This window comes from Delphinus delphis, chromosome 2 (assembly GCF_949987515.2).
Source record: "Delphinus delphis chromosome 2, mDelDel1.2, whole genome shotgun sequence".
In the NCBI taxonomy this organism is placed as follows: Eukaryota; Metazoa; Chordata; class Mammalia; order Artiodactyla; family Delphinidae; genus Delphinus; species Delphinus delphis.
Window position 1 is genome coordinate 170,025,083 of NC_082684.1, and position 15,476 is coordinate 170,040,558.

The window sequence follows — 15,476 nt, forward strand, 5'->3', positions numbered from 1 at the left end:
AGAACCAGACAATCAGTTCTAAACATGGGCTTACAAACAGGACAGGACAGGACAGTCCTCAGCCCCTTTATAAAGGTGTCCCAAAATCACAGCGGAGTACGGAGCCAGCAGAACATATGTTATTTTTCAGTTTGGGTTTGCAACATGCCGCTGCTTTCATATGCGAGCTCCTCTCCTTTTTGGTCTTTTCTAGATTTGAAAAAAATATTATATTTCGAGTTGTCTCTTACCCATCAACAACAGAAATCCCCAATTTCTACGCTAGCTTAGTACATGACCAAAGCTTCTTCAGTTAAATGAGGCATATCTTTGGTTCGCTAACTGTCTCTAAAATCTCAAGACGGTAGCATATTTTATTTATTTATTTATTTATTTTTGGCTGAGTTGGGTCTTTGTTGCTGTGCACGGGCTTTCTCTAGTTGCGTCGAGCGGGGGCTACTCTTTGCTGTGGTGCACGGGCTTCTCATTGCAGTGGCTTCTCTTGTTGCGGAGCACTAGCTCTAGGCGTGCGGGCTTCAGTAGTTGAGGCACGGGGGCTCAGTAGTTGTGGCTCGCAGGCTCTAGAGCGCAGGCTCAGTAGTTGTGGCGCATGGGCTTAGTTGCTCCTCGTCATGTGGGATCTTCCCGGACCAGGGATTGAACCCCTGTCCCCTGCATTGGCAGGCGGATTCTTAACCACTGCGCCACCAGGGAAGCCCACGGTAGAATATTTTAAAGCAAATCTTCAGAGTCCTACGCAACCGTATCCAGTATACTCATGCAATGAGATAACGCAGATTTGAGTACCGATAATTTGGGTACCTACTGTGATCCAACAAAATGCTGTGCTAAGTGGTCTGAAGGGTTCAAGACAGAATCCAGGTCCCACTTGCTCTGTGATCCTCCAATGTACATGAGGAGAGATGGGGCAAAAACGACAATTCAACGTGGGAAGTGTTTGGGGTGACCTGGAGCACAGCAAAGGCACGTACAAAAATGAGGAACTACTAGGCAGTCCATGGTAAGTGCTATGGGAGAGCGGTGTTCCTGTTCAGTGCTGAGGTGTCCAAGAAGAAAGCATAACCTCTAAGTCAGAGGAGAAGGGAGAAGGGGATAAACATAAGAATACAGCATTTTCTAGTTTGAAAAAGTGTTTCACCGTATAGGACGTCCTGCGTGCTGTCAGGGCATCTGATGAGGGGCTCAGGACCACCACCACCAGTATTGCATTATGGAAGATAAAGGAAACCCTCCAGAGTCTTGTCCGAGGTGTGCTGAGCTGTTAACCTGAGATTCAAGCTGGGGTTTTCCGACCTTGGTGGATGTTAAACAAACCTTAGTTCCTCTCTTCCTAAATGGGTCCCGGGCTTCCCCGTGCCCAAGCCTCTGGCCGCCCCCTTTCCTTCTACCTGTGGTGGGGCCCCCTTTCTCACTTGGAAGTCCTACTTTGCTGGGGGTGGGCAATTGGGTTCCAGGGAGGTAAGTTACATCAAAGTCGAAGATGGTGATGCAGTTTAGGGGCAGACTGTGGATACTCAAGACTCAGTTAAGGGATTTCACCTTGACCCTAGAATCCACGAGAAGGCACTTAAGTCTCTGAGCAGGGGAGAGAATAATGAATTACATACTAAGATCAGCTCGTGTGGGCAGAAGGGGACGGGGAGGACAGGCCGCTCTGGCTTAAGGAAAAGAGGACAGAACTAGATGTCAAAGCACCCGATTTAAAGCGGGGCCAGCTACTAATTCCTGTGTGACCTCAGGCAGGTCACTGTCATCTCTGAGCTCAGCTTCCCATTTGTCTAAGGGACATAACACCTACCTCATGGTGTGGTTATGATATGAACTCAGTGATTAATGGAAGTATGAGGCAGGCCTAGCAGCAAATGCTCCAGAACTTCAGGCAATAAAGTAAGTGCTCTCCAAGGACAACTAAGTCTGCACCCACAGCTGCAGAAGCACAGGTACTTATGTGCACTTACACTGAAAGAAGCCATCAGTGTTTAGGTCTCCTCAAGAGGCTCTCAAATCGGACTTTGCTTGCTCTTGTTTTTGAAGCCATTTTTGGACCCACGGTAGAACCAGGTACACTTTCAGCGCCGCAGGAATTCTCGGAAACCGTCTGGACGAGAGGCTGTTACACAGTGGTGAGGGCACCCTGACAGTTCTGTAGAGGCTGGCAGAGGAGGGCAGGACATGGGACAAGGTGCTCTGGGCTTCTTCCGCCTGCTCCTGGCTGCCCCACTCCCCTTCCACTTCTGTACATATTGGGGTCCCAGCCAGGAGTTCATTTGAACGAGCCTTTCCCGTGCTTAAGGGCATGGTTTTGGAGACAGACAGACCCCGGTTTGTATCCTGGTTCTGTCACTGAGTTGCTTTGTGAAATCCTCAAATTCCTCATCTGTGAAGTGGAAATAATCATATCTTTTATGGGACAAATAATGGGGTAACAAAGTTCTTAGCATGGGGACTCCCGGGGAGGTCCAGTAGTTAGGACTCGGTGCTTTCACTGCCGCCGTGGTCCCAGGTTCAATCCCTGACCAGGGAACTAAGATCCCGCAAGCCGTGCAGTGCGGCCAAAAAAACCAAAGCTCTTAGCATGGTACCCGACACACAGCAAACTCGATGAATGACACCTACTCTTGTTGGCTGCATTTCCAACCCAAAGAGAATTTCGAGACTCTGGGGACCCTGGTAGAGGCCGCTGTCATCAAGAAAGCCATTGAAAAGAGATTCAAAGTATCAGAGACCTACACCCTGCTCGCTTGGCTTGGCGGCCGCACCCTGAGCTTCAGCTTCTGAAAGTTGTGTCACAGACTTTATATTAAAAAGAACAACTAGCTAGACCAGGGCCCGACGCGTATTTGGAGTGCAAGAAATATCTGAATGAATAAATGGACCAGACACCTGAAAAACAGACATGTTTCCTATTTATCTATTACAATAGTAAATCTAGAACAAAATCCAAATATAAAAGATTTGATGGAATGTTTGTATTATAGTTATGAAGAGTAAGTTCATTGTCGCATTAAAGTACTTCCTAAAAGTGCCCTGCTGCCGGCTGAGGCCTCTCCGATGATCCCTGGGATTTGCCTGGCTCAACCAGGCGGAGGCAAAAGATCTTTGGATAGGAGACCTGGGTTTACTCCAGGTTCTGCTCCTTAGGAGCAAGTCACTTGAGCTTCAGTTTCTTCCTCTGGGGAATGGGAATAACCACACCGCCCAGGCTACCGCACGGGTCCACCGTAAAGTCGTGGGACGACAGATGCGCCCGCACTGTCCAAACGACAAAGTGCACCTGGCCCTTAAAGTCCGATGACAGCGATGCTCGGCTCTCTACCGAGACTCACATCACCCCTCCCACCTGGAATCTTCTCCAACTCCCCTCTGCCTACCCAAATCCTCCCCTGGTTCGAGATCTCCCCCTTCCAGAGCTTTCCACCCGACCCTGACTGTGACCCTTCCCTCCCAGCTCTGCTTTTGCTCATCGCCCTGAAGGTTCACGTCTGCAATTTATCATGCACACACGCTGTGCGTGCTGTGGGGTGTTTCCAGCTCAGGGGGACCTGCGTGGGGTCCCGGCTGTGGCGCTTGTCCCTTGGGAGACCCGTGGCAGCCCACCTGACACCTCTCAGTCTCATCTACAAAACAGGGATGGCGATAACGCTCACAGATTTGCTCTGAGGAGTAAATGAGATCCTTCACGTCAAGTACTGGACTCAATGCCGGGCACAGAGCAAGCACTCAGACAACCGCAGCTGTTACGGGTGACCGAATTTCGCTCCTTCGCTGTGTCCTGAATTTGTCCTATCACCCCAACTGGATTTTAATCCTTGAGAGCAGGGTCCCTGTCCTATCCACTTCTTTGGTTTCCCCTGACCCCACTGCCACTCTAGAAAAGTGCTGAGTTCGTCATGTATTCTCAAAAAAACACCTGTTGAATTGATCAAAACGAATTAAGTTGTTTTTCTCCAAAATAGTGACCCCATCTTTATAGTGGCCCATCACGGCCAACCTGACAAAGCCAGTGTCCGCAGGGTAAAGTAACCTCTTCGGATCCCGTTATCAAGTTAAAAATGTGTGAGGAACGCCCAAAGCGCTCAGGCAAGCCATTCACACCATTGAGCTATCCTACCTCACTGGATGTGCTGCCTGAATCAACAGCCTGAAAATATTCTAGGAAACGGATTTGAGGTGGGAACCTCTGCCGGATTCTGGAGCGTTCTCTTCCCCTGAGACATGAACTGTAATCTTATAGGCGCAGATAGTATCCAAGATGACACATCTGTACGTGTGAACACAGAAAATCCCATACAGCATCCCGAGGGCCATGTGTGAGGAATGCGTTATAGGTGAAACAGTTCTGCTATTTTGCTAACAGACTCCCTTGGATGTCACGGACCTCACGCAGAATTCTACGCCATAATGCGTAATATTATGGGTAGACTCAAGCCATTTACGAAACAAACATGATTTACATTTGTGAATAAGAACTATTAGCTAAATAAAAGTCCACTGTATTACACTGTCAACAACAGAATTCTGATTCTCATATGCTATCAGTAACTATTCTCAATTACTCTAGATATCAGGTTTGTGTCATCGCTTGCTCTTCCACTTTTTTTCTTTTCCAAACTGACCTGAAGATCACAAAAGAGAAATGTTCTTTGGGAACCATATCACACTTTTCCCAGAATGAGCAGAAGACTGAGAATAACCCAGGCATTTTATGCTGGTCCATCTTTTGTCTCTTGATGTCAAAGGCCTCCCTGACCAACAACTGAGAAACTTATCCCAAGCCTGGCCTTTCACTGATGTTCTCTTATCTTCCTGGACTCGAGCTAGGAAAAACGAAGCCAGCCCTGCCCCGTGGAGAGTTTACCTTTTACCGAATTCCGAGCGCTAGCATCTTCCCGCTCTGCATCCTTCACTCTCTCGTACCCAGAATCCACCTACTGTAGAGCGCCCTCACCATTTTTCAAATAGGGAGCAGAAAGGGGGGGAAAGCCTGCTTTGTTGGAGATGAACGAAACCAAGGATGTGATGTTCTTTTTTATGTTAAATGTACGTTTTTCTACTAATAGGCAAGTTCTTCATTTCAAATGGTTAGATCGGGTGGTGCTTTGATATATAGAATTTCCAACCGATTGAGTTTAGGGAACTGAAAATACAGGATTCTGAGTAAGCTGAAGGAACTGAAGAGAGTACAATCCAGGAATATGCTCCTGCTGGGTCTTAGCGTTTCGCTTGACTGTGAACGTTTTGGGTTCTAGACCTCTGAACAGTAAACAGGTGTTAAGAACAGTGCTGGCCTCAGTCATGCTCTCTGCCCGGATGGAAAGATTCGCGTGCCTCTGGTGCTCACTTGTGGAAGAAATGCCATTATTTCCCTCCTCTTTTACCTCTACTCATTATCTGTTTGACTTCTTGGTCCTTTGCAACCCACCCTTTCTCTTCCTCAAAGCAAAAGAGTGAGAAGGCCCCACTGCCTGGCTTCCTCGTTGTTTTAATTGGCAGTACATTGGGTCTGAGCACACATCCTGCTTCCTTAAGACCTATCAACTCTCCCCAGAGATACGGCCATTCTGGCCCTTGCTTTCAATGGCTCTTGCCAGGACCGTCTCCCGTGTTGTTTCCTCGTGTGCGGCACCCGGCTCTCACCCTGCCCCTGGGGCTCGAGGAGGTATTGGGGATGGGCAAGGTGAAGGCCAAGCGCCATGATGTACCCTCCACTCCAACCTCACGGGTACTTCATTCTTCGTGGCAAAACCCTAAATCGTTTAATTTGGGGCTCATGGTCTGCAAATAACAAACTGCACAGGCAAGGCCCCTCAGGTACAGTATGTGCACCAAAAACCACACTTGGAGAGAGGGGCATCGTCTTGGGGGACCTGCTTATCCATCAGGCAGCTACTCTTGTCGGATGGCCTCCAAGATGCTGCTTGGCTCTGCTTGGCCCTGGGGTGAGCTGGGAAGGAGGGTGGGGAGAGCAAAGTGTGGCTCTTCTCTCTGACCACCGATGCTGGTGTGAAATGAAAACAAAGCCAGACAGATGAGAAGCGGCTCCGTGATCGCTAGTCCTATCGAGAGGTGGTTCGGCGGACAATCACACTTTTCTCTTCCTTCCGCTTTTTGGCTGGAGAGTTAATTTAATTTTGTCGTGGCAGGATTAGCAACCAGGCCACAGAGGTGAAGGGACATTATCGTCAGACAGCATATTAATCCTCTGTCCCACCCAAGGCAGAGGCAGAACCAAACAAATAGCAGCTTCTTGGAAATTGAATTTCTGTTACCCAGATGTCAAAGATGTAATACCCCAATTACACAAACTACTGCCGGTGAAGCATGCCAGTGAATATGCAATGTAAATGGGGCGAACGCAGAGCCACAGAACTGCACGGTCAGCACCTGGCTCTGGGTGTGAGTGATAATTAGCACTGTGTGTAGACACTAATAAACATTTATGTCTGAAATTACAACTTTTAGCAATGTTAATAAGGGATATATTGGCAATCCGTAAAATAAAAGGTCTTGAAAAGAATGTCAGACATTAAGCAATGGCAGACATCTCCCATTCTGGCACAATCTTTTTTTTTTTTTTTTTTTTTCCTTCTCTCTAATTGCAAATGGCCATGCTGTCTTGCTGAGAAATTCATTGACATGAGAACCTACCTAAAAAAATGGGTTGTGTCTCTTTGGCCTTCCCATTAACATCGGTGCTGAATTCTGAGATCTTACAGACCTCATGGTGATAATCTGGGGTAAGAAGACAACGAAAAATTAGAATTCTAATGACCTACAAGATGTGAATCAGCAAGAAAGGCTAGCATCTCATTATATATAGTAGGTATAAGCTATACTTTAATTTATAAATATAATTTTCGAGAACTCAGTTAATCACAGAATTTGTAGTCATGGTCATCCCTACAACTTCGCTTACTCTGGAGAAGTACACAGACTTGACATTATTACTTTGACTTTAGAAAACGTTTCTGCTTGATCACACAGTTTTCGCAGGAAATTTGGCCCACGGATGCCAATTACCTACGAGGCTTCTTTTCTTCCAAATGACAAGTATGTTTACAAGGAATAGAAAGAAGCTTGCCCAATCAGAGGCCAGGGGAAGATGCCAAATTTATCTCTACAACCCATTTTCATGAGGAGATGGATAGTATGCTTTCGAGTTACCTGGTACTCTCAGTTTACCCAGAAAAACCCCAGGCTTTGAGCAGCTTACAGGCAAGCACACATGAAAAATACTGAGTTGTTATGTCAAGTATAGTATAATTTGGATACGAAAGTGAGTCTTGCGTTCAGCTACTGCACTTTAATATGCAACCGTTTACGTTCTAAAAATGCACCTGCAGAGCAGAGAGAAAAATCAGACCCATAATTTTTTTTAAAAAAAGGAAAAAAACAAACTTGCTATGTCGGTCAAACTTTAAGACACAGTATTTTACAAGCTTCTCTATAGAGGCTACTGTGCTTTGGCAGTTGTCTGTTTCTAAAAAGTAGGATCGCTTAGGTAAGAAACTAGACGAGGTCCCTTGTTAACAGCGATTCCCTTTTTGGGGCCTTAGACCTCCCAGGACAAGGTCTACAAAACTCCTCTCACTTTTAAGATAAAGTAGTAGGTTTCCTGAGGTCATAAATAAGAAAGCAGCCTACATTCCAGAATGAATCAGATAGACCAACAGGCCAGTCAAATATGGAGGGACTTTTAAAGTACAAATGACTGAGCAATCAACACTGCTGGGGGAACAAAATGTACGTAGAGACGAGGAAAAGCCAAATATTTTGAATACGTAAAACTACTTCAGGCTTTTTTCATTAAACAGTATCCGAACTCAACAGGAGGAAACAGGAGTAGATCTCCAAAATGTCTATAATCAAACCATTTTCAGAGTAACCCAAAGCAGGCTTTACTGAATCTGCATCATAGTTAGCTCAGCTTAGCTGGAAATTGCAATCGCCCTCTAATTTTCATCAGCTTACATGGGACTTCTCCAGGTTGGTAACACAATCGCCTTGCTCTCTGCTCTGATGCCCATGCTAGATAAAACAACAGAGGACCAAAGTGGACAGGTTCTCTGGTTTGGTTCTGACTTCAAGCTGATTCAAAGGCAATACTTAAACAGGAGCATTCTAAACTCAATATTGGGACTTGTGACATGATGGGGAGAAAAAAGTCACCTGCCTCTAAGGTAACACAATGCATTTCGATTTTTTTTTTTTACATCTGCCCTTAAGTTCTCATCGTTTTTCGAAGTCACATCAGGAAAAACAGAGACTCTTAACAAGTCACTGACCACAGGCAGGACTATTCAACTTTCCCCTCGCCTGATGAAATAAATCCAAGCCCAGAGACTGCGGTGTACACCTGTTAAATCGTCAGGGGTCGGCTGGATTTTTTTTTTTTTTAATAATACTTACCTGATGGATAAGTGATCTATTCCAAAACACCTTTCCAGGCCAAATAACGTACCCAGAAAAGACGCTGAATGTCAACAATTCTTATTTGGGCTTGGACACCTAATGAGCGTCTTTCTCCATCTTCCAAACGCCACCAGCACCTTTCTTCCTCCTCTTTGGGGGTTGGAAAACACACCGACCCCCAACCCACCACAAGCACTGGTCCGGGTTGGTGTTCGCACCGCCTGATGGAGAGGCGTCCTCCCCCACCCCGCCGCCGAGCCGCAAGAGTGGAATACCAAAGAAGGCTCTCCGCGCCCCAAGTGTCATTGTTTGCTAATTTCCTGATGTGCCCTCCGACTTGTTTACGCGGAATCACATCCTGCCTCCCCCCGGCACAACTTTCCTCGCCGCCCGGCGGCCGCAGCCCCCCCTCGGGAGGGGACCGGGGGGTCCCGGGAGCCCCGGCCCCGCGGGAGTTGGCTGCGCGGCCCGGGCGACGGGCAAGGGGCCGGGGGCTGTTTACGCGGCGCCAAGTCCTCGCTCCGCCGCCCGCACGCCCCCCGCCCGGCCCGGCCCGGCCAGCCGCTTACCTCGGCTCACCAGTTTGAAGCTCTGGGATTTCCTGCTCCGCTTCCTCTCCGAGAACTCCATGGTGCGGCGGGCAGGCGGGCGGGCAGGGCAGGGGCTGCGGCCGGGAGCGGCCAGCCGGCCGGGCGGAGAGACGGAGGGAGCGGCGGCCGAGGCGGCGGCGGCGGCGCTGGCTCTTGTCACCCGGCAGCGGGAGCGCGGGGACCTAGGTCCGTCTCTTGGATCCGCAGGGGGGAGGCACAGGCAAGGGAAAAACCACTCGAGCCCGCCGGGGGCTGCGGCCGGCGGGGCCCGGCGGGAGGCGCTCTCCCGGGAGAAGTTGCCCCCTCCTGGCCGCCGCTCAGCGCGCCCCCCGACCCCGGCTCATCCCCGCTGCCGGGCGAGAAGCCGCCGGAGCCGAACTTTCCGTTGGGGAGCGAGTAGTTGGGGGCGGGGAGGGCGGGCCGGGGCTGCCGGCGCCCTGGGCGCTCGCCGCGGGTCGGCCTGGGCGCAGCTCCGGACGCGGCGGCGGCGGCGGCAGCGGCAGCGGCAGCGGCGAGCGCGGCCCCGGGGACGCGGCGGGCGGGCTGAGGGCGGCGGCGGCAGCGGCGGCGGCGGCGGCGGCGGGGTGCCAGCCGGGTCGGGGCGCTGACCGCCCCCGCGGGAGGAGGGGCGCCGGGAGGAGGCGGCGCCGCCGGGACCCCGGGGCCACCTGCTGGCGGAGCGCGGCTGCCGCCATCCCCGGGGACCCGGGCCGCCGCCACCCACCGGCCTGGCCTCGAGGAGGAGCCGGAGGCCGCGGCGCGGCGCTTTCGGCCCGGCCGGCCGGCCCTCCGGTCCCCCCAGGACCGAGGGCCCTGCCCGGCGCGGGGGTCCGGACGCCGGCGCCGCGGGGGTCGGCGAGTCGGGGCGCGGCTGCCCGGGGGGCCCGGCTCCGGGCCCCGAGCTCGCCTGCGTCTCCTCGCCGCTCCCCGGGGCCGATCTCGTTCTCAACAGCCCTGGGTGTCGGGGACCCTCCTGGCCAGCCCACTCCTCGCCTTGGGATTCCGGGTGTGCGAGGGCCAGACTCACTGGTTTCAGGCAAGTTTTAGGGGGAAAAAAAAATCAACCGAAACCCAAAAACTTACCCATCTGCGCTCTGCAAGGAAAAGAGATTTTAGAATTGACTGATGAGCCGAGTATGGAAAAGAGTGAGCTTCAGTTCTTTACCCCAATACGAGGAGGGTTGTAGGAAGATCGGGAGTTATGTTCAAGGAGAGAACTTGAAATGGGGGCTTTGGGGAGGGCGGAAGGGGTGAGCGGTGCGACGTCAGGGGGTGCCCGAGCGCTCTGCTGACTCTTAGGGAAGAAATGGCCAAGGCAGGTGCAGAGAGCTCTGCCTTCTGGTGTGACAATGCCAGAATAATTGGAGGAAACCGAAAGCTTGTATTAGTTTTATACAATATTCTTTTCTAGGGAGCTAAGAGCACACCATTGCTTTCTCACAACAACTTTATTGTGGGAATGGAAGAGAATTCTATACCACCTGGGACTGGCGGGACAGAAATGTGATCTGACAAGCTTAAGAGTACCGCCACCAAACTGATCATCTCTAGACCAGAACACAAAGAGAGTAAAGAGATGGACAACCCATCCAGCACTGTGACAAGTTCAGGTGGCCTCAAAAGAGTAGGGAGGAATAAGGGGAAAGGGTATGTTGATAAGTGTGGTAACAGGTTCCACTGCGAGTCTCGTTCAAATGAGGAGACAGCAACCTGAGTAAACATATACACACCAGGAAATTAAATCAAGGAACAAGGTAACCCGGCAACGAGTGGAAGCAGAGCCTGGTATGCCTTCTGAGGTCTTATGTTAGGTGGCCTGTATGTGGCAAGTGGGGAGGCTGGTTATACCTGGCATGGAGGTGAGAGAGAGGACCATTCACCGAGTGCGCTAAAGCAAACCCTTAAATAAGAGGTTCTTTACTTTTTTGGTCACTGTCTCCTTGGAGATTATGTTCAGAGCTCAGGGCCTTTTCCAAGAAAATATGTGCAGGACAAAATTTTGTATAGATTTTTTGGAGTTCTAAAAGGTGGCAGAAGGGATTAACGTGATAACAAGGGTTGATCAACTACCCTATTTGGTTCTCTACCATTTTTCCCCCTCTTTCTTTAAAACCAAACACCTAAAGATGTTTTGAAGATTTCTAAAGAAACAAAGCATATGAGGCTGCTCCCTGGGCTGGGACCCTTTCTTTCTTTTTTTGTAATGCCTTTAAAAAGGTTATTCCAGGAATTCCCTGGTGGCACAGTGGTTAATAATCCACCTGCCAAGGCAGGGGACACGGGTTCGAGCCCTGGTCCGGGAAGATCCCACATGCCGTGGAGCAACTAAGCCCGTGTGCCACAGCTACTGAGCCCGCGCACTACAACTACTGAAGCCCGCGTGTCTAGATCCCGTGCTCCGCAACAAGAGAAGCCCCCGCAATGAGAAGCCCACGCACCGCAACGAGGAGTAGCCCCCGCTCACTGCAACTAGAGAAAGCTGGCACACAGCAACAAAGACCCAACGCAGCCAAAGATAAACAAATAAAATAAATAAAAACAAACAAACAAAAATGTTATTCCAGAAGCCACAAGGCTGAGCACTGTACTGATGGAGGAACATTTAGGATCGTTCATGCCTTGGAGCATACAATGAGATTTTTATTATGCTCAAGCTATGATAAAATCATTGAAGGTGACACACCAGGAAGCACATCCCTAGGGGGATATTAAAAACTTAGCATTTTCAGTTCAAGTGGGAATATGAATTCCATTTGCTTAAGAAAATAATTTTGATACAGTCAAGAAAAAATGTTTCATTGTGATAATGTTTTAAAATAATGATCGTTCTCCTTGACTTTTTTCCACCCTCATGACCTCATCCAAATCTAATTACCTCCCAAAGGCCCCACCTCTCAATACCATCACATTTGTGGGCTAGGGCTTCAACATAAGAGTTCGGGGACAGGGGACACAGTTCAGTTTGTAGCAGTATTGTTTCTGGTTAATTGAATATACTTTTTGTGTCGGGGTGTTCTGGATAGTCCTGTAGGAGACGTACTAAGGTCACGTCTCTGTTTCAGTAGTTCAAGTTTCCCCAAAGGTTTTAGAACCGCAGGTTTACATATGATTAAAGCTCAGGGAAAACTGGTCAAATATTCCATGACTTCAGGTAGGCCAAATATCTTATCATATGACCATTCTAAAACTCAGTTGATTATAAGGATTAAATGTAGGTTTTAATCTCTGACATAAGACAGGTAATTTGGCCAGAGAACATTTAAGCAATCTTAACCCTAATTTTTAAAACTCCATTTCTGAAAACTCTGTCCTGAGAGGAATAGCATCATGAAGATCTCCATCTTTATTCACAGCCCTGCTGTCCAACAGCAATATAATGCAAGCCATAAATGGAATTTAAAGTTTTGTAGTAGCCACATTTTTAAAAAGTAAAAATAAACAGGTTAAATTTATTTGAATAATATATCTTATTTAACCCAGTATATTAGACATACTATCATTTTGACATGTAATCAATATAAACATATCAATGAGATAGTTTACATTCTTTTTCTGTGTACACTCTCTTGAAAAGGGTGTGTATTTTACACTTAGAGGACAAACCAATTCAGATTAGCCAAATTCAAGTGCTTGACAGCTACATACGGCCAGTGCTACCACATGAGGCGGCTCAGATGCAGAGGAATTATATGATTTCAACCATGCTGTGTACATAGATATGACTACACCTGGTTATTGTTTAACCCTCACAAAGAAGCAGATAAGCAGGATGGTATTAGGGCTCGAGGCTGTTTATAAATCTTTGACTGGAGTCTCTGGAATTGAAAATCCTGTAAGTAGATTCTGAATCCTTCAGGAAGATTTAATAAGTATTAACTTTTCATTTTATGATGATCGCCCTTCAGAAGGGTCATAGTAAGAATAAGAGGCGGCCCTCCTGGAGCCTCAGTTTATCAATTTGTTGCTGGCATAACTCAAGTTTCCACTTTCATTTACTTTATGAGTTTAGCGACTGTAACTTAAAAGACAGGAGGTAATATCTGTAAGAGATTACTTAAGTGAAAATGAGATCTTGGAATGTGTCACCCAAAATGTTACCTTATATTTATATGAGGCTTCTCTTATAGGAACTCAAGAATACTTACACATTATCTAATGCTCTTAATTGCTATAGGAGGTTGGTAGATATTAATATTCCAATTTTGCAAATGAGGACAATCAGTTTTCATAAGACCATTTTTTAGTGAAACTCGAATGCCATACCGGTTTCCTGACTCTTAAATGTGATACGTTAACCTTACTACCTTTCTGCCATTTCTTTAAGATAAAAATTTAATGTTCTTTTTTTATTAAGATCTAACTTATATACAGTAAAGAACATGCCTCTTAAGTGTACACCTCAATCAATTTCTTTTGCTTCCGTCTACATCCGTATAACTGCCCTCCCTCCAGGTTAAGATCTAGAACACTTCCAGCACACCGGTCAGCTCCCCTGTGGGAGCTGCTCCCCTCCCAGCAGATACCCCTTACAAGGACGCCGCAAGTCTAACCTCTATCACTAGAGCTTGGTTTCACGTGTTCTTGAACTTCATAAAAATGGCATCATACAGGGTTTCCCTGGTGGCGCAGTGGTTGGGAGTCCGCCTGCCGATGCAGGGGACACGGGTTCGTGCCTCGGTCCGCGAAGATCCCACATGCCGCGGAGCGGCTGGGCCCGTGAGCCGTGGCCGCTGAGCCTGCGCGTCTGGAGCCTGTGCTCCGCAATGGGAGAGGCCACAACAGCGAGAGGCCCGTGTACTGCAAAAAAAAAAAAAAAATGGCATCGTACAGTGTGTACCATCTTGTGTCAGGCTTCTTTTGTTCAACATTAGGTCTGCAAGGTTCACTTCTGTTGTTGGGTACAGTATGAGTTCATTCTTTTTCTTTGCTCTATATTAGTTCATTATATAAACATACTGCAAAGTTTTATCCATTCTACTCTTGATGGATATTCTTGTACATTTCAGTTTGTGTCTTTTGGTGGATATAAGCACATGTTATCTTGTGTATATGTTCATGAGTGGAATTTCTGAATTATGTGTGTGTGTGTGTGTGTATATGTTTGCCTTTAGCAGGTACTGTAAAATAGTTTTCCTAAGTAGTTGTACCAATTTGCACTCTCACCAGCAGTGTATGCGAGTGCTGGCTGTGCCTTATCTTCACCAACACTTGGTATTATCAGGGTGTAGTGGTACACCATTGTCTCATTGGTTTTTTTTTTTTTTTTTGCGGTATGCGGGCCTCTCACTGTTGTGGCCTCTCCCGTTGCGGAGCACAGGCTCCGGACGCGCAGGTTCAGTGGCCATGGCTCACGGGCCCAGCCGCTCCACGGCATGTGGGATCTTCCCAGACCGGGGCATGAATCTGCGTTCCCTGCATCGGCAGGCGGATTCTCAACCACTGCGCCACCAGGGAAGCCCTCTCATTGGGATTTTAACTTGCAGTGACATTAAGCACATTTTCATGTGCTTGTCGGTCGTTTGGATATCCTTTTCTGTGATGGGCCTGTTCAAGACTTTTGGCCGTTTAAAACTTTTTGAGTTGTTGGTCTTTTTCATTAATTTGAAGGAGTTCTTTCTAGATTCTGGATATAAATCCTTTGTAGAATATTTATATTACAAATGTCTTCTAATCTGTAGCTTGTATTTTCATTCTGAATGTTCTTAACATTCTGAAATTTAATGAAAGTAGGTTTACAGTTGACCCTTGAACAGCTCAGGGGTTAGGGGCGCTGACCCTTGGCGCAGTCAAAAATCTGAATGTAACTTATAGTCTGCTTTCTGTATATGCAGTTCCTCCTTATCTGTGTTTCCTCTACATCAGAGGTTCTGCAACCGAGGATTTAACCAACTGCGGGTCATGCAGTACTGTAACACTTATTACTGGAAAAAATCCAAGTACAGTATAAGTGGAGCCGTGCTGTTAAAATCAGTGTTGCTCAAGGATCAACCGTATAGATCTTTTTATATCACATTAAGAAATTATTTTCTAGGGAATTCCCCCGTGGTCCAGTGGTAAGGACTGCATACTTTCACTGCTGATGGTGTGGGTTCGATCCCAGGTTGGGGAACTAAGATCCTGCAAGCTGCGTGGCACGGCCAAAAAACAAAAAAGAAAAGAAAAAGAAATTATTTTCTATATGCATGCTTTTCTTTTAAACTTGAATTTGTCAATCTATTAGTTTCCTGAGGCTGCTGTAACAAATTACCACAAACTTGGTGGCCCCTCACAGTTCTGGGGGCCGGAAGTCAGAAATCCATCCCACTGGGCCAAAATTCAGGTGGCAGCAGGGCTGTGCTCCCTCCAGAGGCTCTGGAGGGGAACTTTTCTTGGCCTCTTTCTGGAGGCCAAGCTTCTGGAGGCTGCAGGCATTCCTTCACTTGTGGCCGCATCCCTGCAGTCTCTGCCTCTGTCTTCATGACACCTTCTCTGTGT

The 15,476-nt window shown here is 48.0% G+C and overlaps 1 protein-coding gene across 3 annotated transcripts in view; it reads right to left on the bottom strand.

The window, feature by feature from the left end:
* BEND7 (BEN domain containing 7) overlaps nucleotides 1–9,323 on the bottom strand; it is a 77,019-nt gene extending 67,696 nt beyond the window's left edge. For 2 of the 3 annotated variants that reach the window (XM_060006257.1, XM_060006256.1), the window contains exons 1-2: nucleotides 8,982–9,323; nucleotides 6,649–6,732 (exon numbers count right to left, since the gene is read on the bottom strand). In XM_060006257.1, coding sequence (XP_059862240.1) covers nucleotides 6,649–6,732; nucleotides 8,982–9,042 — 145 coding nt within the window. In that variant the 5' untranslated portion in view covers nucleotides 9,043–9,323. The remainder of the gene's footprint in view (nucleotides 1–6,648; nucleotides 6,733–8,981) is intronic. The other variant, XM_060006258.1, reaches the window with a different exon arrangement.
* Nucleotides 9,324–15,476: the final 6,153 nt, after the last annotated feature.